Consider the following 22,714-nt stretch of genomic DNA (forward strand, 5'->3'; position numbering starts at 1 on the left):
CGAGGTAGTGGGCCAAGTGTTGCTCCCCTTTTGGAGAAATATATTCATTTACTTTCCACACCATACCTAGTATCTTTGAATGAGGAGAATCTGGACATGCTATAACGTAACCTGCGGATGCAGACTGATATAAGAAATAATGGTACAATTAACATGACAGTAGCATCATGCCTAGATATCCCATGGCGTCTTTCCAGGTCGCTCGAAATATTATGGCATTATGCTGCCCACTCATATTCTGGCAAGGCATATTTGTCGCCGCTCGCAAAAGCACCACCCAAGTATCTCTGAGCAACATCGATAATCCTGCTCCAGGTTATAAATGCGAAAATATGGTTCCGGATCCATATTCCCCATGCTGTTTGTGGCGCAATGATTGTGTAAATTACTGACGATGTCTTCTGCATGTCATCAATGAGTGGTCTCATCTGCTTCTCGTAACCCTCAAGTCCTGCCTGCAGATCGCCTTTATGCTTGTTGAGCTCGCCAGCCAATGTATATGCCCCGGTCATGGCAAGCGTGGTGCCCGTGCCAGTAGGCCCCGGTGCGTAGCCTGCGTCGCCAACCAGGACAAATCGGCCTTTGAAGAGCGTAGGAGGTTTGATTTGCACGATCTCGTTGGCGTAAAAATCTTTCGAATCCATCATGCACTTGATGATCTCAGGAGTTTTCCAGCCCACTTCTTGATAGTGGCGGGCGACAAACCCTTTGAGGGCGTCTTCTCCTTGCTTCATCGCTTCGCGGAATGATTCCACCGCGTCTTGGTGCGGCCGCAAGCACATAAAGACTGCTCGATTGACGCCATCTGGATCAGATCCGAGAGCGACAAACCGGCCACCGGTAGCATTGTATCCTTGTCCGACTTTACTACCCTGGGCGAGATCCTGGTCAATTGAGAAGAAAGCGGCCCAGCTGTTAGTGGATTCGACATAATCCCGGAGACCGCAACCCAGGCCCATAGCTCTAGTCCTGGATGTTGAGCCGTCACAAGCAACCACGAGGTCGTACGTAGAGGTTGGAAAGCCATTGAGAAAATTGACTGTGATCGGACCATCGCCAGACTCGGCTTGTTGCATTGAGGCAATCTGCTCGTTGAAGATGTACTTGATCTTGTCGCTGTCCTTGGTCATATCGAAGAGTATCTTTGACAGATCGCCCCTAAGGATCTCATATTCTGAAACAAGCGACTGTTGATCTGGGTTGCCAGTTGCTTTGAGGGTTCCATATGGCTGTCCGTTGTCACGCACCAGACTGATGCCTTCTAACTGAGTGAACTTCCTTCGCACGGCCTCCTCCATACCTGGGATTTTGCGCATAACCGCAACACCGGTGGTGCGAATATCAATGCTCTGTCCACCGCCGCGCAGCTCTGGGAAGCGCTCAATTACGGTGACATTTGCCCCTGCTTTGGCTAACCAGTAAGCGGTCATGGGGCCAGCTATGGACGCCCCAACCACGAGGATATTGGTATCAGGCATGGCTTCAGCGTGCTGAGAACGTTGCCTAGGATCTCATGTGTTGGTCAATGGTCAGATGAGCGGCTAACTCTCTTCAAGGCGGACGGAGTAGTAGAGATAGACACGGAAGGAGGGGAAGTCGGTACTGGGAGGGATTCAGCAGTGATATAAGTATGAGTGTGACCTGAGCCCTGCTTTAAGATACGAGGAATCAACATTGGTCTGGTGTTTCGGCAGCTGGGCAATCCTAGGCATGTCTACCCTTGAATGTGGTAGCCTTCTGCAGCACGTGCTCGACACAAAGGTTCCCTTGACAAAGGTTCCCTTGACAAAGGTTCCTGTGATCGAACTCCCGAGCGTCTGACCGCCTTGCATGATCAGGTTAGCTCACCTCATTTCCTACCTTGAACGTAGTATTGGACACACGGCAGACCGTGTCTACCAGGTACGGAGTCTGTTTTGGCTTCAAAGTGCGCGTCATTCTCTTTGAGGAAACCACTCACAATGTTCAAATATGGAAGGAAGTGGGGCAAATGGCGCCAGTTATGGACGGACGTGACTTCCTCCTCGGAGGCTCGGCGCCGAATGCTTGTTTTAATCCGACTAGCCAATCACAGTCTTCAAGTTTCCTCCACTAAACACTACATCGTCGGTACTTCTGTACATCTCCCACCGAATCATCATCCCTCTCTCATGTATCTCTCTATCCTCACAGGAGCGAACCTGACACTTTGCTACCGAGCGCTTATGGAATGATACCTGTCATGGGTGCTATCATCTAAGCTAGTGTCATCCCCCTCTTCCCCGTCAGCCTAAAGTTGGTGCCAGATTCCAAGCATGTGCTAGTCCCTGATATGGCGACACGAGAGGCCTCGACTCCAGCAGGAAAGCATGCAAATGCCCACTCTTGCATTCGATGTTTCAAACGGAAGGTCAAGTGCGATAAACAGCAACCGTGCACCGCTTGTGTCAGACACAATGTCGATTGTGTGCCTCGAGCGCCAAATAATCCAAGGCTTATAAAGGGACGAACTCGAGAGGAAGCGTTGGTCAGACGCATCCAACATTACGAAGCCTTGCTCCGCCAATCAGGCGTCGAAATTTCTACGCTTTCAGCAGATCCGTCCAGTGTCACTCAGAAAGCGTCAAGTTCTACATCTGAATTGGGCGGACCCAATATCTCACATCCATCGTCTGTCGAGACTAGTGGGGAGCCCGAGAACCAATATCGCAAGTCGCAGCTTGTTCACAGACATGGTGAATCAAAATATCTTGACAAGTGTGTCCAAATCTCCGTCTTTCGTCGTCTTTAGGTCTCTGATAACAGCATAGTGACTTATGGTCAAGAGTGATTGAAGAGGTGATTCTCCTTCCATTGCGAACTAGTATTCACAATGACAGATGAGACAGGTTCCAGATGTAGACAATAACCTCGACTACCTCTCAAGTGAAGACGGTGACCAAGTCGACATCCCTGAGGACAATGCAGACTTCATGTTCGGATTCATGCCCAGAGGCTCTCGCTCTAGAGTGCTCCAACCATCGGTTGACCATGTTCCCGAGTTATGTCGAGTGTTTCGAGAGAATGTGAATCCCCTAAACAAGATTGTACATGAACCGACATTGGACCTGTGGGCAGCAGAGGTCATCCGTAATCCTGACAACATCCCTGTGAAGCTTGAAGCAGTCATGTTTTCCATCTACACTCTCGCCGTCTTATCGCTGAGCGAAGCTGCTTGTCAGGAGAATTTCAATGAGCAACGCAAGGTGCTGTTGACGCGATACAGATTTGCAACCAAGGACGCTCTGTCTCGGGCCAAGGTTCTCAGCACGGGAGATATCGTCGTCCTTCAAGCATATGTGCTCCACCTCCTGGCAATGCGCAACGTTTATAATGCTCACATGTCTTGGACCTTGATGGGCCTTGCTCAGCGACTTGCGGAAGGCATGGGACTGCACCGCGATGGCACCTACCTGGGGTTGTCGCCTTTCGAGACGGAAATGAGGCGTCGTCTTTGGTGGATGATGCGAATGTTCGATTCCCACATGGCGGAGCTGGCTGGACATGCCAAATTCAAACCCATAATAATGGATCCACAGATGCCTCATCGGCCGTCCAAAGTCAATGATGATCAGATCTGTCCAGAGATGACGACTTTCCCAGTCGAGCCTGATAGCGCGACAGATATGTGCTTCTGCGCTCTTCAAAGCGAGTTCGGGTATTTTGCAGCCACACATACCGCGGGCATGCGCCGTCAGCAAGGTGCTGCTGCTTCGCTGTGGGACAATTACGCCTCCACAGACGAAATTGCTGAAAAGGATCGGGCAATTGATGAGTTGGAACAAATCTTGGAACACAAATACGTTCGCCACTGTGATCCAACGCAGCCAATTCAGCTCATGACGTTTCTGCTCGCTCGTAACGCAGTGAATAACCTCCACTTCATTACCCACCACCCTCGGCGTTGGAAAGGAGACACCGAGCTTCCTCAATCGGAACGTCGCTACGTGCTGACTTTAGCCATTCGTTTGATGGAAAGCGAGGTCGCCGTGAGGGCCAACCGACAGTTTCGGGCTTTTGCCTGGTACACCGCGTCGTACTTTCCATGGGCGCAGGCTATCCACATACTCGAAAGTCTCCGCTCAGAGCCGCTTCTGCCAGAGGCTGAAAAGGCCTGGCGACTAATTGGGGAGGCGTTTGAATATCGGCCGGAACTCATTCTGGACAAGAAGCCCGTCAGCGTGGCGCTGGGGAATCTGTGCCTCAAGGCGTATCATGCTCGAGAAGTTGCATTGTCGCAACAGGGCGCAGTGACGATAAAGCCCCCGTCCTACATCACCACACTGCGTGCCCAGCGACAGGCTGCTTTAAATCGGGATCAAGCTCGCGAACTTGAGAAGCCACCGGATGTCGGTGTCAATGGCAGGCGACCGGATCAAACCCACTCAATTCCCCGTAATACGGCCTGGGATTCCTCTGTCGGTCAGATTGACTTTAGAGATGGAGTCCTCGTCGCAGAAAACACAGAGATTTCCATGGAAGCAGGTAAACAAGCTTTGCAGACGTCTTTCGCAAATCCTGATCTCCCTATTGGCACAAGGGAGGGGCTTTGGATTCCCCAGGCCAGCAGAGAGGAGTGGACGCCATCAATCTCATTCGCATTGGACACCATCGTCCCCAGTGATGGTGATCCATTATTCGGACAAGGGGGTAACTTGCTGGATGGTGCACAGTCTATAGATTGGAATCAGTGGGATCACCTTCTGCGCGACTGGAGTGGTACCTTCTATGGTCAAAATTGATACCACGTGACCCCACTGGATGGGTTACCTAATATTTAGCACGAGGTGGCCGATGCACGTGTGGAAGGCGTCCCAGGCACTTTCAGGCACCCCAGGGCAAACTTGGGGGCCAGAAGAACGAATCGGCAATCGCATCGCAAGGCAAAGACCATCTGACTTATCGGTTCAAGATACCACGTACTCCGTACATTAGCTTGCTATAGAAAATATCACTACCACCGGATCATTTTGAGACTTGGCTGATGGCCGCCGGGAATCAAGTTGATCGGCTATATTTACTATGTATGCGTAACACTCGAATTGCTGCAGCCGGCGTTTCGACCATCAAGCGCTCGCTTCAAGTTGGAAATCTAGCCAAAGACGCGTGTTGCTAACTGTCGTGCTTGTCGATCGTGAATAAATGAAAGGTGGAAAATCTTGGAATGAAAGCGCCGTTGGAATTGGTGCGGGGCGGCGCAAACATTTCCTAGGCACTCTAGGCGGAATTCAGGCAAGGGGGTTTGGCGATTAGCCCCCAAAAGCCCCCGTCAATGTTAGGGATGAGGTGTGAACAGGGCGATGGACTGGTGGAGAAGGCGCCCGGGGGGCCCAAGTTTGGGTGCTTGGGCTCCTCCTGGCCAGCCATTGACATCATTGATGCCATGGATTCACGATCGGCGCCAAACGCGCAATCTGCTGTCCACCCGCCACGTTGAACTTTGGGTGCAGAGAGTCTGAGAAGCAATGAGAGTCACTAATGACAGTCAAGCCTGTTGGTTTTGATGCACGCAGTTTGATTTATTCTGCCCAGATATGCATCTTCTGTGGCGTTCAATTGCCACGATCTTGGCTTGCTTTTACACCTACTTTCTTGTCCATCTCTCGTTTGTTTCCCTGTTTATCTCTTTACAATCACCTTCCTTCTCCTACGCGGACGCATATCATCTTCTTGCATTCTTGCAATTCTTTGTCCTCAGCCACCACCATCTCCTCCTGCTTTGTGTTTCTAAAATACCAACAACCCCCCTCGTTGCCCGATTGCCCTCATCCCCCTCCTCCAACTTCACTCTTTGTCAATCGAGCAGCACAGGTACACGTCTTTAGCTGGACAAACAATCCTCTAAGCCTCTCACGCCCCGGACCCAAGTACCATTCTTCCCCCCACACGCTCCTCGACGACCATGCACCCGTTACCCTCCCTCTTTCAACGATAACAGAAACACAACTGTAAACATCCGTCCAAGATGTCAAGCTTCAGCAACCTCACAGGAATTGGTGGCGATGAAGCTGGACGAGAGGCTCAGTCCAGGAATGGCCAAAGCGCAGGCCAGTTTGCCGCCTCCCTCATCACTGCCATTGCTCTCTTCGCAGTTCAGACAGGCGTCTTTCTTCTAATCAAGGATCGCTTCGCCCGCATATATCAACCCAGAACCTACCTAGTCCCAGAGAGAGAAAGGACAAAACCTTCCCCTCCAGGATGGTGGGCCTGGATCGCCCCAGTCATCAGCACTTCCAACTCCGAGTTCGTCCAAAAATGCGGACTCGATGCCTATTTCTTCCTGAGATATCTACGCACCCTCCTCAAGATCTTCGTCCCTGCCGCATTGGTCATTCTACCCATTCTAATCCCCATTAATCTCGTCAATGGCAGAGGCACTGACTATGCCGTGGGTGGCCAAGAAAATACTTCCAATGTCACTGGATTAGATCAACTTGCTTGGGGAAACGTTGCCCCTAATCACACAGGCCGATACTGGGCGCATTGGATTTTAGCCCTCGCCCTCGTCATTTGGATCTCCTTTGTTGCCTTTGATGAGCTCCGAAACTACATCAGAATGCGTCAGGCTTACATGACCTCGCCACAGCATCGTCTACGTGCCTCGGCAACCACCGTTTTGGTCAGCTCCATCCCTCACAAATGGTGCAACCGTGAGGCCTTGGATGGTCTTTATGACGTCTTTCCTGGCGGAGTCAGGAACATTTGGATCAACCGAAACTACGACGAGCTTAGTCAAAAGATTTCGCGCCGTGACGAACTTGCCTTGAAGCTCGAGCAGGCTGAGACCGACCTCATCAAGAAATGCTTCAAGCAAAACGAAAAGAACATTGCCAAGGCCGACAAAGAGGCCGGCCACAAACTATCCAAAGAAGAGAAGAAGTCACGAGCGGCAGTCAGGGATGACGGCGCTGATCGAGCTGCCCATGGACATGGTGTCACAACCGGTGATCCACACCAAATCGACCACAACATTCGTGATGTCATGCATGGCCACCACGACCGTTCCTCAGATGACTCCGGTTCAGATACAGAGCAAGATGATCAACGCAGCCGTGACAAACGCACTCTTCCTATCCCCGTCCTTGGTGAAGGCTTCTCGGCAGTTTCTCATGGCTTGAACAAGGTAGGCAACAAAGTGCTGGGCGGATTCCGGGGAGCCAACAAGGAACTCAACGAGACCATCGACACCACCAATGGCTTCGTTGCCCCTGACCCCAGACGGGATCCCTCGCCCGAGGCTTCAGGTGAGAGGATGCCACCGCAGTCTCGGAGGGATCCGGATAGGCCTAGAGGCATTCGTCCCTCAGATGCCAAAGTCACCATCGACCCACGCCAAAGAGTGCCTGAGCCCGACCTGGAGAAACTCGACACCTTCGATGGTCAACGTAGTCCACTCTCTGCGTCTAGTACCATGCAGGACGAGACTCCCCAAGGTGAACAGCCTCCAACTAAGACGGACAAGGTTCTCACAGCTCTCAAAATAAAACAACCGAACAAGGATTCAGTGGAATATCCCCAAGCTTTCGCAGCCGATTTCATCCATCATCCAGATGATGCCGTATGGCGGCGATATCTGACCGATAAGGATCGTGATACAATGAGACTCCCCATCTTTGGCTGGCAGTGGATGTTTGCCCTTCCTTTGGTTGGCCAAAAAGTCGATACCATTGAATACTGCCGCACCGAAGTTGCCAGACTCAACGTTGAGATTGAGGATGATCAAGCACATCCAGACCGATTTCCTCTCATGAACTCGGCATTCATTCAGTTCAATCATCAAGTCGCTGCCCACATGGCCTGTCAGAGTGTGAGCCATCATATCCCAAAGCAAATGTCTCCTCGTATGGTCGAGATCGATCCAGAAGATGTCATCTGGGACAACATGTCTATTCCTTGGTGGTCATCATACATCCGCACCTTTTTCGTCGTCGTGATAATCGTCGGCTTGATCATCCTCTGGGCCATTCCAGTTGCATTCACATCTGCTCTGTCGCAGCTTGATGTGGTTGCTAAATCCGTACCGTGGCTCAACTGGGTCCTCGATATTCCGCCATGGTTCAGGAGTATCCTGCAGGGTGTACTTCCACCTGCTCTTCTCGGACTCCTCTTGCTCATCCTGCCTATGATTCTCCGAGCCTTGGTACGCTTCCAGGGTACTCAATCCGGAATGCTGGTCGAACTGGCCGTCCAACGCTATTACTTCTTCTTTCTATTTGTGCAACTATTCCTGGTTGTCACTATTGCCTCCGCTGTAACCACCTTTTTCTCCCTCTTCACCAGTGTGGACGGCGTCGCTAGCATTCCCAACTTGTTGGGTTTGAATATCCCCCGCGCCTCTAACTACTTCTTCTCCTACATGTTGCTACAAGCACTTTCGGTCAGCGCAGGAGCCCTTCTGCAAATCGGCAGTCTCGTTGGCTGGTTCATTCTTGCCCCTATCCTTGATAGCACTGCGAGAGCCAAGTTCAAACGCCAAACGGACCTCTCTAACATCCGCTGGGGTACCTTCTTTCCCGTCTATACAAATCTGGCATGTATTGGCCTCATCTACTCGGTCGTTGCGCCACTGATCCTGATCTTCAACATCATCACATTCGCTCTGTTCTGGTTTGTCTACAGGTTCAATACATTATATGTCGTCCGATTCACCCGAGACACAGGAGGTCTCCTGTATCCCAATGCAATCAACACTACATTTGTCGGCATTTACGTCATGGAACTCGCCCTGATCGGCATGTTCTTTTTAGTCCGGGACGAAAACAATGATGTTGCCTGTTCTGGGCAGGCTATTGCTACCATTGTCATGCTCATCTTGACAGCAGCATACCAGATTCTGTTGAACAATGCCTTTAGTCCATTGTTCCGTTACCTGCCAATCACTCTTGAGGACGATGCCTGTCGACGGGACGAGGAGTTTGCCCGAGCTATGCGCGCAAAGCAAGGAATTCTTGATGATGAGGAGACCGAGGGAGAGGATCTGGAAGATCGCTTGGAGCGCAATGAGCGGGAAGAGCGGCGAGAGGATCGCGATGAGCAGGAGTATGAGCTTCAAGAGATCCAACGAGAGAAGGCAAAGCGAGCGGAGCGGTCGCATTCACAGAAACAGCCTGAGCTCAAACCTCAGGACCTGCAGAACCCTGAAATCCTCATGAGTTTGGACGAGGACGGTAGGGGTGTTCGCTGGGCCAAGGCAGCCGCTCATAAAACTGCAGGCACGACCAAACAAATGATTCCTAGGACTCTCTCTCGCAAAACCAACCGCCGCGAGAGCCGGAAATCTTGGGCCGACCGCAGCAACGAGCGCAACCGCCGCAGTTCTGCTTACGGTCGCTCAGAGAGCCCATCGCAAAGCCTGAGCAGGGAGAGGAGTGATGAAGCCTCGCAAGGTCCAGCGATAGAGGACCGCCCCAGCAAGTCGCGCAAGCGACGCCTTTCTCCGCCTCGCAATGTTCTCAACACTCTCAACAACTTCAACCCTGTCACGGGAGGCCAGAAGGATGTTGAAGCTCAACGTGCTGCACGCACACAATTAGCCGACGCACTCTTCTCCGGCTTGAACGATGAACTGGAAGATTTGAGTCCCGAAGAGCGTGACGCATTAGTGGAACGAGCGTTTCGACACAGTGCATTACGGGCTAAGCGTCCGGTGATCTGGCTACCTCGAGATGAACTCGGCGTTAGTGACGACGAGACTCTTCGCATGGGCGAATTCAGCTCCAATATTTGGGTCAGCAATGTCAGACAAGGTCTCGACTCGAAAGGACGCTGTGTGTACAGTGGAGCACCACCTGATTTCAGTCAAGTGGACTTGATTCGACTCTAATGATTTGTGCGACTGTTTACTGTTTGTTGGTGTACTCGACTGTTCTGATCTGACCGACCAGTACGAGTCCGGGTCACACTGACTGATGATGACAACGATGATGTCGATGATGATGATGTTTACCTGCTTTCAGATCACAGCAGGGTGTTTGTTTATCCATAGCGAAGGAGTTTTTGCTTGATGGTTTGGGTTGTTCAATTGTGATCAACAGCACGGGGCCCAGAATCGCTCCTATAGAACTCACCAGGTGTGGATAGATTGTCTACACGTACAGTACACTTAATTAGAGAATGTCGAAATTCTTGTGTATATGGGTCATGATGTCTTGGTTAGATTTATGTACAGTCGAATCGAGCCTAAGCCCGTAAAGCGATGGAAAGAGAAGCTTGATGACGGATTGCGCCTATTTCTTTCCATGGCAAAAAATGTTCATGGTATGTATCGTTGGAAGTTGTATGTCTATATCCATTAAAATGCTTCCAACACCCATGTGTATGATGGAATCCCCATGAATTGTGGATAGGGTTTCATATTCCCATTTCAAACCCCCTTTTTTCCACAACTGCATGTTCTTCATGACCATCATACTTCTGTGCTCAATTCGTGTTCTTCATTTCGTTCTGCGTTTTCAGCGGACACGAGGATCGAGACTCTGTGCCTTCCAGCCAAGGATCTGGGCGGCCTTATTGTTTGAGTGCATGTTCTTAGCGACTGATACGCTGGATGACTCGGATGCAAGTACGCTGGTTCTGGCATCTAGTTGGATTTGGTTGTCCAATTCTCTCGCAGGGTATCTATCAATTTCACATATCCTGGTGTGAGAGAGGGGAACATGAATGAGCGAGCACCGCTCAAGCCGTGAATGTTGTCTGTGACAACGGCGGGGAGTCTGTTGAACATCCATTATCGTCAAAATAAGCTTAGGTGATGTCCTGTAACTCGACACATCAAGCTGGAGAAGGATGGCCCGGTCTTTGTGAGTGGCCTTCATGTTGGACCGACCATTCCTCTGACTCTCTCGATCCGTGCGATCGCTTTCTCTAAGCGATCAAGCCTCTTCCTTTTGTCGGTGTCTCTTTGTTCAAGAATTTTGACTCTCTCCTCGAGCTTCGCTCGAGCTTTTCGCTCAGCGGCGACCATCTCATTGGCTTGCCCAAAGAGTTGAGCAGTTAGTTCCTCGAGTTCGGTTTGTGTCTGTGTCAGACTAGATTCGGCTCTGAGGCGCAACGACCGCTCTTCGTCAAGAGAAGATTGCAGCGAATTAAGCGTCAAAATCTGAGTGTCTGATTGTGAGGATTGAAGATGTGGAGCGGATTTATTCGGGTTGCCGTTGTAGAATGGCGTCTTCGGAGGAGATAGTGTACTATAGTTCGGTGGGAAGGTCTGTGTGGCGGGTGTGCTGGGGGCGTTGGCAGCGTTGGCGGCATTGGCGGCATTTGCTTCTCTCCTTCGGCCTGGGAGGAGAGAACTGAGACTTGCTAATCTCGATAATGAGGGCTGTGGTGGTTGGGATGGAGCTTGTTGCTGCGGCGGTGTTGTTGCTGAGAAACCATCTCGTGGCGAATTGTTTGATTGAGCCTGCTGCTGATACTTCGCATGTGCCTCGCGTAAATAACGCAATTCATCTTCATAATCTGCCAGCTTGTCGGCCGAGGTGGCAGCTCTCGAATTTAGGTGTTTTATTTGGGCTTCTAGCTCGACGACCCGGCGACGGGCCTCGAGAACTGCGTCGTTTTCAGCGGACGCGCTGATTGGCAACCCATGTCCACACGATGGGCACGCTGAAAGAGGATAGGACGAGTGTAGATGGTCGGTGGATGAGGAGTTTGGCATTGTTGAACTTTTCAGGAGAAATGTAGAGGCAGCCATGGCATATTTTCCGTACGGGAGAGTCTCATGGGTGCGCGATCAGTGGGAGAGCATAATCTCATATGACCGGGCCGATATTTTTCAGACCCTCAACCGAACAGCAGAACAAGGAGAGACTGAGTTGCGCGGCGCTAGATTTTTGGACTGCACTGGGATCGAATCGGATAGAGGAATCGAGCAAGGCGTGAGTAGCAAGGAGCAAGGAGAATACAGCAGCAGGTCTAATGATTCCAAGACTGACGTCGGAAATAGATCTTCAAAGCGGATCTACGCGCTTCGAAAGAGGGTGTGATGTGAGGTAAGGACAATTTGGTGTCACGCAGGTGGTTTCAGGTTGTCAGAGGCTGTCAGTGAGAGTGAGAGGGGTGGACGCGCCAGAGGAGAATATTGAAGATCGTACGCGGTTAGAACAACCACGCCTGCCACGCTCCTTAAAGTGTGGGAGGGAAGGAACCACGGGCGCTTGGTTTAGCCTTTCGGGCCCTGGCATGAGTGGAACCGCTCAGCCTAATTAGGCTAACGGGGTTATCACGTGGCCCCTTGGCCGAGGTATGCGTTGTAATTTTGTTCACAAGGAAGGAGCCGCCGGGTGGCTCGGATTGGAAGTCACTCCAGTCAGAAATCTCGTTTGAAGATGGGAATTGCCATGTGGACGGACCCTGGTTGAGATGACGCTGGGGTTCTAGTACAAGAAATTATATCACATAGGCTGTGACGGATGTCCAACACTGATCGGAATCTCTGGGCGTCAAGTCGCTCGTCAGGCCGATGGCTGTCCTGTCTATGGCCATATGCCATTAAGACAAGGCTCTGGTTTGATCTTGCTAGGTTCAACATTCGTGTAAAGCAAAGGTATCTGGTATACTGAGAATTTTGATAATCGGAAATGTCTCGACAGGAACTCGGACAGCATTCAAGGCACGCTCCCGGCTACGGTGAGGTCGGAAGTATTCCTTGAGGTGAGACGATTGCCAGGTGGGATACTCTCACCACGTCCGGCTAGTTCATTTCGATGCCCAAGGTAGAGGCAATATCGCAAAAAGGGTTGGGTCGCATCAAACACTGTTGCTGCATTGAATCCTCAGAAGAAATAGGGAATGGCAGCACTGCATCAGTTAGTCTGTGTCACCATTCGCAAAGCTCGTAAATGAGCTGGTACTCACGCGATAGCCAGCGTCGCCGTTACGCCCAAAACTGCTCTTGTCCTGACCTTTTCTCGCTTCAATTTTTCTTCCAACACACGGGCCTTCTTTGCCGGCTGTGCGGGTAGCTCTGCATCAATGTCTGAAGGCTCTGGGTCTTGAGCTTTGCGCTTCTTGGTCTTGGGCGCACCGTCGAGAGCTTTGGCCTCTTCCACCATCTTCTTCGCTGTCTCGAGCATCTTTTCAGTATCCCCAGGCAAGGGAAGCTCGGGCAAACCGGCCGGCATTTCCACGGTCACATTGGTATGAGTCGTTTCGGTTGTTCCATCAACCTCTACTGACTGATCCACCTCAACTCTGACCTTGTCTTCATCTGCAACAGCTGCCACACTAGCAGCCGGTGGCTCCTGTTTGGCTTCATTTTCCGTAGTCTCTGCCACCGAGGCTGCGTCGTCAAGGGCTGATTGCAGGGAAGCACTGGCAGCGTTGGCGTTGGCAATGTTGGCTTCCTTCTGAGCTTTGGTCTGCCTCTTCCTAGGAGAAGCCTTGGCTTTGGTTGGGCTGCTCGCTTTAGTCGGAGACGAAGATCGAGTCGACCGTGATCGAGGTGTCTTTGTCGCTGAAGGGGGAGGCAACTTGATCTTGTCGACTGTAAGATCGAATTTTGGAGGTGCATTTATGGGCTTCTTCGCGCTCGAGTTGGTTTGGATAATCTCGGCTGGATCCAACAGCGCTCGAATCCAGTCCTGGAGGCCATAGTCGTTTGCTAGCTCGAGAGCTGTGCACATTCCATCAGCTTCAGCCCAGTGGCAGTCGTCAGGTTGACCTACCGAATCCCGGTGCGACCCAAACGTTGCCTGCAACTTCATCCTGGCTTGTCAGGTCCAAGCTCTTGAGATAATCACGTTCTGCCTTCTCCTCTGCGTGTGCCGCCCAAGGGAATGCGATCTTGAACATGCCCGTAGCGCTGACGAAACCATCCTTACTCCTCCGCTGTCTTGGTCAGATATCGCACAGCCTATATGGGATATGAGTATCATACCATCAAGAAATAGGTTTCTGGGTGCGCTTGGTTCTGCTGTGACGCGAAGATCTCCGAGCCAGTGAGGTCTTCCGGAAGAGGGGCGCGTAGATGCGCATACTCGAAGGGGCCCAAATTCTCCGCTTTGGTCGCATTCGAAGTACCAACTTGGCCTGGCTTGACGGTGAGTTTCGTTTTGCCTAGGCGTCTGCGGTTGAGCAAGTCCTCGTCTGCCATCATGTTAACTCCTGTATTAGGTTGGGTCATCAGACGGTATGGTGTACTTACAAGACGGGGCCGCTCCTGGGGACACAAGCGGATTGCGCTTCGTCGGTAGAGATCGCGAGGTAGGCATTGTGGCGAAATTGGTATGGGTTTGAATTATCGAACAATATATTCGATGCGAAGTCCCAAGGCGTTTCAAGCGGTCGCCGACGTGTCACAGCCAGCAAGCCTGCTTGAGAAAGGCGAGTCTCCTCTAGCGACTGGGCAAACAAAGAGTCGAAGAGGCACCGGTGAAGGAATTACAAAAGGTACGAACAAAGGTGTCAGGCAAGTGTCAGGCAATGCGACCAAAGAAAGAAATGTAAAGACGACGACGGAGAGGTGGATTAGGGAGAGAAGAAGAGGCCGCGAGATACAAGTCGCGGGAGTCTGGGGTGGTGTGCCAGACAGACAGCTCACTCCTCCTACTTCCTCTCTAATGTCAATCTGACCAAAGACTGTTAGGTATGAATTGGCATGAACTAGTATTAATTGGGGGGCGGGAGCCGGTGCTTGAGCGCCTACTGGGTAATCCACTAGCGAGTTAGCATTGATTAGCTTAAGTCGATCAATTGGAGCTTTTTATTAACCATTGCAGCTCGTTAGGGACTGATCTCGCCCAATCCGGAGCCCGAGGCCTCCAACAGCCCCTCAACCGAGCTTGGACCCTGAGGAAAAGCCCCGAATCCGCCCCCGAATCTGTTCTTTCGATTATGCTGAACGATCGCCCCAGTGGTTGTCAGATTGGCTCAAGTCCCTGCATCGTCGACCTCCCAGCCTCGTCATTGACGACACCACAGTATGTACGTAAGGTACCTTGGGAGGTACCAAATTATGCCTAGTAACAAGAAGCTGATGGTGTACAAGACACAATCATATTGTCTTACTCTAAGGTGGCAGTAAAAGTACAAAGATGTCCAAGTTCTTTTCTCGTCAGATTCTATTGAACATGTCCGGCGGCGACACAGCAATTGCTCATATTCCTGCCTTTAGCTCAGCCAGATGAAGTTCCTTGTTCTTCTTCGCTCCTGCTTTGGTTTTGGCCCTCTCGTCCTGTCTCTCATCCCCAATATCTAGAATCTCATCACCACGGTACTGCCACGGCGGTATCTCGGTAGGTCCTTCGACACCTGTCGGTGGAAGAGACCATTCTGGTGCAGGACTTCGAAAACTCCAGCTTCCTGGGTTCAGGTCTGCATATGCTAGAGCATGAAGATATATGCCCAGTTCATGTGGCCCTGGGTCCGAGTACAACGGGGTGTCACAGACCTGACACTTTTCTCCTGTCATCTTCTCCCCCTTTCGTTTGTTGTAGTCGGCCACCATCTCATCGTGTGCCTTGACATAGGCCCCAAACAACGCATCGTCCTCTCCTGGCTGTGCCTCCGTGCCAGAGAACTTGCCCACGTGTAGCGTACCACTGTTCAGTGGCTTGAAGTTGGGGTCTTGGATTCGTTCAAGGTCAGAAACCGTCATTTGTTGTGTCTGGTCCACCAACTTGGATAGTCGCTCTTCATCGTATGCTATCGAGCTAGCGACTTCAGTCTTGCCCATTTTGCCCAATCGTTCAATGACTTCATCATCATCATCTCCAGTCGCGTCATTCTTGGACAGGCTGGGTCCGAAGACGGCACGGTTGCTGTAAATCGGATCATTCGTGATCGGGTGACCTAAGAATTGCAGATGGACGCGGATCTGATGAGTTCGACCCGTCAACGGCAGACAATGTACAATGCTATACCCATCGTTTTCTGCTCCTTGGATGGCTGGTGCAGGTTGTGCAGCCTCATGCCCTGCCTCCTTGTCGCTATGGCTCAATTCTGGCGAAGGTTTCTGACCTTGAGGAGGATAATATGCTATCCTTCTGAACAACGTCTTTGCTGGCTTCCCACTTGCTCTGGCCCGATTCAGACCCAAGATGGGACTAATCTGTAAGATACTCTCTTCACAAGAAATGACCCCTCCACGCATGGCATCTCCGTCCCAGTCGTCGCCATCAGGAAAGCGTCCTTTGACTCGAGCAACGTATTCTTTGCGCACTGTTCGTCCACGTAGCTTCTCGCTAATCGCCTCGGCTTCTTTGCCAGTCTTCGCGACAAACATGACTCCACTCGTCAATCGATCGAGCCGATTGCAAGGTAGGGGTTTGAAGGCAAAATGTCTCTCTGCCTTCATAATCTCCACAACAGAGTTGTAGTTGTATCGTCCTGCTGGATGGACAGGAACCCCAGCCGGTTTCTCAATGACAATCATGCTATCAGTCTCGTCGATGACTCGAATAGGTTGCGCCGTGACAGGAGGTTCGTGTCTGTGTAGAGTGTGTGAAATGACATCTCCGTTTTTGACCACTGTATGTATATCATTACAAGGCTTGCCATTCAACGATATTTGCCCCTTTTCTATTGCATTCTTGTAGTACTCTCGCGAACGGTCTCGAAATTCGGCCGCAAATATGTCGAGGAGTTCACGACCACGCCATCTCTGCTTGCAGAAGGTGTTGTACGTGTAGTGATAGGGCGCGACTCGGCGCAGGCCGTTCTCAAGATAATATGGTCGAGGCCATGGGTCACAAGGTGTGATTGCGACCTCGGGTGGTGGTGGAAGGGGTTTGTCGGAGGATCTGGGAACAAAAGCATCGGCTTGCGTCACGGTCAAAGCCATGCTGGGGCTGAACGAGCGACCACGGCTCGCCAAGAAGGCCAGCACTCTAGTTGAGGGAGCCAGTGAGCCTTGGGTACTGGTTGTAAAGGTTGGGTATATCTCGAGAAAAAATATCGTGGCTGAGGAAGGAAGTTTACATTCGCGGACTTTTTTCCATTTGCCGAGTCTGCAGATTGGAGCAAAACGCCCGTTTTTAGCACCTACAACATTGCTACCCCCTGTAAGAGAGAATCACCTCGTGTCCCGGAGATTCGATTTTAGAGAATGGTAATGTATTAATCAATATCCCAATTCCCGTGCGTAGGAGCTATGGTGGTTCACAAGATACGGGCACGGTGAACAAGGATCAATATTTTGTTACGTTCACGTCGGGAATGAAAGTTTTCTAGACCGTGCTTGGGGTGCATACACTCTTCAAACATGTCACGCGAATGCAATGGACTTCATGACACATATTAGCCTCACTTGTGGCAGAGGAGCCGCATGGGTGCTGTGTCCAAGGGAGCGAAAAATTGATCAACAGTGAACTGAGAATGAACGACTGAGGCAAACTCCGGGCTGGAGACTTTTTGATCTCACTTCCACTTTTTAAAGAGCTTTGTGCTCGGAATCGAAACCGGGACAAGAACGAGGATTCCGGGCATGTTCGTATACTTCGTCACAAGCGCGGCACCAAGATCCTTGAGTGGTATCAATTCCTTTTTTTCGATTTGGACTCTAGCCTGTCTGGTGTTCTCCAGTCCTCCGAGTGAGCGACACTCTGGAGTGACAAAACGTCCATTCTACGTTCAACCGTAGAAGTGCCCACAAAATGCTTGCAATGGATGTAGAACCGACTCTCTCACTTCCCGGACCCTCAATACAAGGTGCTTATGACTCGGTGGTGATCTTGGCCTTGGGGTTGGTGACCTTGACACCGAGTGCCTTTGCCTTTGCGATGATGTCGATTCTCTTTCTCGATGAGACGGCAGATGCGATTTCGGCGGCATATGTTCGGTTGTGGAGCAGGAGGAGGTCAACATCGTTGGGGTTGCGGACGAGGAACACTTTGTGGCCTGAGGGGATCAAGTGTCTAGTCTTCTTGTTGGAGCCAAAACCGATCTGTGGACATGCATCAGTCAGTGAGAGGTCCTTGTGAACCAGCAAATCTTCGGTCGCTCCTTTGATCGAGACAGTCCCTAGAAAATTGCCCTTCCATTTTGTTTACGTACCGATGGCATCACAAGCTGACCCTTGAATCGTCGTCGGACTCGGTTGTCGATACCCTTTGGCTTTCTCCATGCTGACGGCACGCACTTGAATGTGTCCGACTGATGTCTATTCCATTTCTTTGGGTGCTTCTTGACGATCGGAACGTGCTTCTTTGCGGAGACCATCTTTTCTCTGTTAGCGACTCGTTTTTGACCAGAAACTCGACCACGTACCTTGTCGGTTGTTGCGGTCTTTGACGTTGGATGCGGTCTTCAGGCAGTGAGGTGCAAAAAGCGATTGAAGTTTGTGGGCGCACCCGCCAAGATTTTTAACACACCAATCCAAAAGCAGACTAGCTACATCGCTTCTTCAAATCTGTCACGTGATATATCGAGCCTTGACTCATGCCCGCTTCCTCCCGCGAGAGAAAGCCCAAAATTTTTGCTGTAGATGCTCATCTCAGATACATGCACAATTGCAGCATTACCACCAAGCTTACACGTCCTGGTATTTCAATTCCACAGGTTTTCCACCACTGACTAGCATGGCCTCAATTAATTCCAGATCGGCAAGGGCTTCCTCCGGTGTCTGTCTTGCATCAATGCTGCCAGCAGCCAAAGCCTCACCCCAAGCCCTCACTTCAGGAGGCACTCCACTCCGTTCGTTGGTGAAGTCTTGCTTGTTGCCGTCGATGGTCAGGTCGCTATCGATAATTGAGACGACCCCATCTTCAGCACCAATTGTCCACTCTGTTCCCTTGGCAGTTGTCCCAAACGAGATGGATAGCGTTCCTATGGCGCCATTTTTGGTTCTGGCTGTTGCCTCGACGGTGTCGACTGGAGGTAGGTGGTCTTGTAACTGAGCGGAGTGCGCCGAAATAGTCACAATAGGATTACCCTTTCCGAGTAAGTATCTCAAACCTGCAACGAAATGGACGCCCCCATCGAGCAAAAAGCCACCCTGGTGAGTAGGTACTTTCCTCCAGCTTTGATTCAGGTGTCAGTTCCAAGATCGTGAGTACAAAGAGGGATGGGCTCTTACGAAGTTTCAAAGTACTTGCCACCGGTCACGAGAGTCTGCATTCGCAATCGAAAGGTCAATTGTCGTCCCTTGGTTTTCACTGCATTGGCAGCCTTTTCAAAGGAATCGAGGTAACGTTGATTTTCAGCAACGGCCCAGGTTGTATCAGCCTTCGTAGTTATCTCGGCATGATACCATTCGATCAGCTCTGCCGCCTCGACAACGTTCTCTGCGACAGGCTTCTCGGACAGGACATGTTTGCCCGCTAGCAAGGATTTGCGAATGTACTCTGGCTGGTTTTTGATGGGAAGTGCAATGATGACAGCTGTAATGTCGGAGCGTGCGAGCAAATCGTCGAGTTGCTTTCCAGGTGCGCTGTCTTCAGAATAAAGGTCCACCTTGGACGTGTCCACTTCCAGAGTCTTTACCGATTTGAGCGATCTTGACCAAGCCGCCTTGAGGGTGAGGTTCTTGACGGCATCAACAGCTGGCTGTAAAAGTTAGCTAGATGTAGTCTTGGTCGATCATATGACAAATGCTGACCACGTGCTCCTCCCGGGCAAAGATGCCTTGGTTTCATTAGCGTTTATATAGCATAATGTTTGCAGAATGGTATATATACCTCCCCCCAGAATTGCAACTCCGATGGTCTCGATGGTCATCCTATATGTGAACGGGCTTTGCTTGTCCTTGTACCTTGAAATTGGCAATGAGTGTCCTAGTCAATTAGTCGGCATTCTAAGACTCGATGAACGTCTCCATGATGATTCTCTCCAATTTAGCCTGTAACATCAGTTGTCGTTCCTATTGGAGTGGAGCCCATGAGATGGCATGGCTGCCACGTGATGCGAGCATGGTGAGTGTCACGTGACAGTTGGTGCTCGCCTGCCCCTAAGCGAGTTCGGTTGCGCAAGAGTTAAGACGTCATCGCCGGCTTGGATACTCTCCGTACATGCCATTTTGATAAACTCCTCGGCACGGTTTGGCATATCTTATGAACTATTGGGGATGGCGACCTCCGATGCCGCTGTTGCCTTGTTAGTACATTTTCTACCTAATCAACGATGACTCGACACGTCTCGACACGTCTCGACACTTATCACCCATCGTGCCGTGTCTGCATATCAAACGGCCAAAGTCCAACAGTTTGATGTTCGCTTATCACTAGTATCTGCCCAAGAGTATTGCTTTTGTTTGCACAACTCTTGGTCAGGCTGTCCCTGAACCTATGGGTCTGCTTATCAATACCCCAGATCGCCCTCACACTCAACTTTGTCGGATAACCCAAACTCTGAATCCTCGTATCCGTTGATCGTCCACAATGTCGACCGACAAAGACGCCGCCACCCGGCCAGCCCTGCCGGTCCAACTCCACGCCGCAACACGAGACAAGCACCATGCTCTCAACGTCGATGTGTTGGCTCACCTACCCCAGTCCCTCCCACCAATTGCATCGAACTCACTGCCATACGCCACAGGAATGGTAGTGTTCGGCCAGGTGTATTTTGCTTTTGAAGATCAGATGCAAGAGACACTGCGACGCGACGAAACACCAGAGACCACTCGCGACATTTACCAACACATATTCTTCCCACGACTGCTCAGAACGGCGCGTCTGCGCGCTGATATTGATGCCTTAAAATCCAAGTTTGGGCCCCATACCGAGGAAGGTCTTATCTCTCTGGGCGAACAATCCAAGCGCTTCTATGACCAAGTTAGAAGAACTCTGAATGACAAGCCACACGTCATCCTCGCGTATGCGTGGACAATGTATCTCGCGTTGTTCAACGGTGGACGTTGGATCCGGAAGCAACTGGCGACGCCCGGTTATGACTTCTGGCAAGGCGACTCGGCATTATCCTTTTGGGACTTCAACGATGGAGACAATACGGAAAGCGATGAAGCCCTCAAGCTGGCGTTCAAGGATGGATTCAGCACAGCGGCCGACTTTCTGAGTGACGAGGAGAAAGACGACGTTATTGAAGGGTCCAAGGCTCTCTTCGACTTGTGCAGGGAGATGATTGCGTTCTTGGACACTGTTACCAAAACGCATGAAAGTCTCCGACCGTTCGATGCTAGGCCCGTCGCGCAGTCTTGGTGGCCGTCATATACGATGGTCGGCAACTCTATCGTCGCACCTGTTTGGAACAACATTGCATCCGGCGTTTCATCGATTCGTCAAACAGCTGCTTCTGCGTGGGTCAGGAAAGAAGTCAGCTCCGAATGAGTTTATGTCACAGTCCAATCACATGTCAATATTGTCGAGTAATCACGGGGTTGTATACGACAGATCCCCGTGCTGTCTCGGCTGCAAAGCGGTTTGGAGCAGTACGTGCTCGACGACCCGGGAATTGCTGCAAGAGTTTGGGCAAAATCTTGCGTTCTCAACAGATAGAGAACCTCACCCTAGACCCGCCTCTCTCTTCACTCCATACTCTTTGTAGGGTGTGTGCATTGGGGCTTGTCGAGAGTAGAGGCGTTCATCCACGACTCTGGCTCAGCCAGCGCCATCGTGGTCAATGACCGGGAAACGACATTAATAATGGCGAAAGTTTTTTTTTAGCAAGGAAGTCAACATAGAGATAGCATGAAGATACCCTTGGAATTCTAGATGTCCCAACATGGACGACGCCGTCTTACCTCAGATGATAGATCCTGAGGGATTTGTGGCCAAGACTCGTTATCATCAGATTATTTCTCCTACCGCACGCTAATTGACACTTGATGTTACACAAACATTATTCTACCTCGAGTGCCACACGAAGATTGGTTACCTGCGAAGTCATATCTGAATATTTCCGTTGGTGCTACATGGGCTCTCGCGGCTGTGCATGCCAGTGATAATGATGTGACGGTTGTGGTTTGCAAGGTTTGAACACCCCGGCTGATCGGCACATACGAGCACCGCATTTGTTGACGGGATATGCGCTCGACCACGATTTGACTTCAGCACAAAGTTGGTGCTTTTGCAGAGATGAGATGCATGTCCTTTTGACTCGCAATACCTTGTCACCTCGTATTCCTATGTCGTGAGGTGGGAGTCACGTCAGAAGCACAAGATTATTGAAGCGAGGGTGCGAGACGTGAAGCTATCCAAGCGTCAAGAATCTGAGGTGTTGCATGGGGTTTTGTTTGATTCTGAGGAACTCAAGGAGGTTTCAGGGTATTTGGTCGAGTAAACCACCCCCTTCGCTTGCATGACAGAGATTCTAGTTGTTATTCTTTTTTAAATCATACTAGCCTTGCTCTCACCCTCACCGCTTCAGTGACTCATTGCGTCAGGTCCTTCTTTAGAGTTGTTTGAGGGTCGATGACATGTCAACTTGACATGGTGACAGGATCGCTAGAGGATTGTTTGGTAGAGGGTCTATGTGGTGATTCCTCTCCTCGGCGTTACCGCTGCCATGGATCAAGTGAAACCGATGAAAACTAACACAATTATTATTGATCAATTGTCGTTGTTATGGTCCTAGCTCTAATCCAGTCTGGTGGTACGTCCTTGGCAAGTGTGTCAATCCATTCCTCGCTTGAGTGAAGATTTGGTCAAACACCTGAGATCTCTGGACGTCATTGGTCTGTTACGATCCCCCGTGTCGACGCTACCAGTGGCACCAGCGACATTGATGGAGCCAGTGCCCGCAAATTCATCCGAATGCAAGGACAAATCTCTTCTCCCCCCAAATATCCGCCAAGAATTCGGCTAAG

General features: G+C 50.9%; 9 protein-coding genes across 10 annotated transcripts; 3 read left to right on the forward strand and 6 right to left on the reverse strand.

Moving 5' to 3' along the window:
• Window positions 1-58: 58 nt before the first annotated feature.
• Window positions 59-1,801, reverse strand: PV10_05139 (uncharacterized protein). Its single transcript, XM_016369757.1, has one exon. It carries the CDS (start codon window positions 1,476-1,478, stop codon window positions 219-221), a length of 1,260 nt encoding a protein of 419 aa, XP_016225545.1. The 5' UTR covers window positions 1,479-1,801; the 3' UTR covers window positions 59-218.
• A 661-nt stretch (window positions 1,802-2,462) lies between these two features.
• On the forward strand, window positions 2,463-5,009 carry PV10_05140 (uncharacterized protein). Its single transcript, XM_016369758.1, has 3 exons — window positions 2,463-2,736; window positions 2,790-2,817; window positions 2,868-5,009. Exon 3 carries the CDS (start codon window positions 2,952-2,954, stop codon window positions 4,758-4,760), a length of 1,809 nt encoding a protein of 602 aa, XP_016225546.1. The 5' UTR covers window positions 2,463-2,736; window positions 2,790-2,817; window positions 2,868-2,951; the 3' UTR covers window positions 4,761-5,009.
• Window positions 5,010-5,632: 623 nt separating this feature from the next.
• Window positions 5,633-10,130, forward strand: PV10_05141 (uncharacterized protein). The gene has a single exon (XM_016369759.1). It carries the CDS (start codon window positions 5,984-5,986, stop codon window positions 9,839-9,841), a length of 3,858 nt encoding a protein of 1,285 aa, XP_016225547.1. The 5' UTR covers window positions 5,633-5,983; the 3' UTR covers window positions 9,842-10,130.
• Window positions 10,131-10,293: 163 nt separating this feature from the next.
• Window positions 10,294-12,142, reverse strand: PV10_05142 (uncharacterized protein). Its single transcript, XM_016369760.1, has one exon. It carries the CDS (start codon window positions 11,708-11,710, stop codon window positions 10,829-10,831), a length of 882 nt encoding a protein of 293 aa, XP_016225548.1. The 5' UTR covers window positions 11,711-12,142; the 3' UTR covers window positions 10,294-10,828.
• A 167-nt stretch (window positions 12,143-12,309) lies between these two features.
• PV10_05143 lies at window positions 12,310-14,492 on the reverse strand. Of its 2 annotated transcripts, XM_016369761.1 has the most exons (5): window positions 14,162-14,492; window positions 13,895-14,103; window positions 13,683-13,845; window positions 12,874-13,630; window positions 12,310-12,816 (listed from the first exon to the last, which is right to left on the reverse strand). In XM_016369761.1, exons 1-5 carry the CDS (start codon window positions 14,226-14,228, stop codon window positions 12,792-12,794), a joined length of 1,221 nt encoding a protein of 406 aa, XP_016225549.1. In that variant the 5' UTR covers window positions 14,229-14,492; the 3' UTR covers window positions 12,310-12,791. The 2 variants fall into 2 exon arrangements, with proteins under 2 accessions (XP_016225549.1, XP_016225550.1); XM_016369762.1 differs by having other exon boundaries at window positions 13,683-14,103.
• A 620-nt stretch (window positions 14,493-15,112) lies between these two features.
• Window positions 15,113-16,798, reverse strand: PV10_05144 (uncharacterized protein; the record flags this gene model as incomplete). Its single annotated transcript, XM_016369763.1, has 1 exon — window positions 15,113-16,798. The coding sequence occupies one exon, from the start codon at window positions 16,796-16,798 to the stop codon at window positions 15,113-15,115; it is 1,686 nt and encodes a 561-aa protein (XP_016225551.1).
• Window positions 16,799-17,158: 360 nt separating this feature from the next.
• Window positions 17,159-18,267, reverse strand: PV10_05145 (60S ribosomal protein L32). The gene is made up of 3 exons (XM_016369764.1): window positions 18,223-18,267; window positions 18,010-18,174; window positions 17,159-17,899 (listed from the first exon to the last, which is right to left on the reverse strand). Exons 2-3 carry the CDS (start codon window positions 18,172-18,174, stop codon window positions 17,669-17,671), a joined length of 396 nt encoding a protein of 131 aa, XP_016225552.1. The 5' UTR covers window positions 18,223-18,267; the 3' UTR covers window positions 17,159-17,668.
• A 95-nt stretch (window positions 18,268-18,362) lies between these two features.
• On the reverse strand, window positions 18,363-19,759 carry PV10_05146 (uncharacterized protein). The gene is made up of 4 exons (XM_016369765.1): window positions 19,632-19,759; window positions 19,553-19,578; window positions 19,031-19,500; window positions 18,363-18,974 (listed from the first exon to the last, which is right to left on the reverse strand). The coding sequence occupies exons 1-4, from the start codon at window positions 19,669-19,671 to the stop codon at window positions 18,485-18,487; spliced, it is 1,026 nt and encodes a 341-aa protein (XP_016225553.1). The 5' UTR covers window positions 19,672-19,759; the 3' UTR covers window positions 18,363-18,484.
• A 328-nt stretch (window positions 19,760-20,087) lies between these two features.
• On the forward strand, window positions 20,088-21,236 carry PV10_05147 (uncharacterized protein; the record flags this gene model as incomplete). Its single annotated transcript, XM_016369766.1, has 1 exon — window positions 20,088-21,236. The coding sequence occupies exon 1, from the start codon at window positions 20,331-20,333 to the stop codon at window positions 21,234-21,236; it is 906 nt and encodes a 301-aa protein (XP_016225554.1). The 5' UTR covers window positions 20,088-20,330.
• Between the last annotated feature and the right edge of the window lie 1,478 nt (window positions 21,237-22,714).

This window comes from Exophiala mesophila (assembly GCF_000836275.1).
Source record: "Exophiala mesophila strain CBS 40295 unplaced genomic scaffold supercont1.3, whole genome shotgun sequence".
Classification (NCBI taxonomy): domain Eukaryota; kingdom Fungi; phylum Ascomycota; class Eurotiomycetes; order Chaetothyriales; family Herpotrichiellaceae; genus Exophiala; species Exophiala mesophila.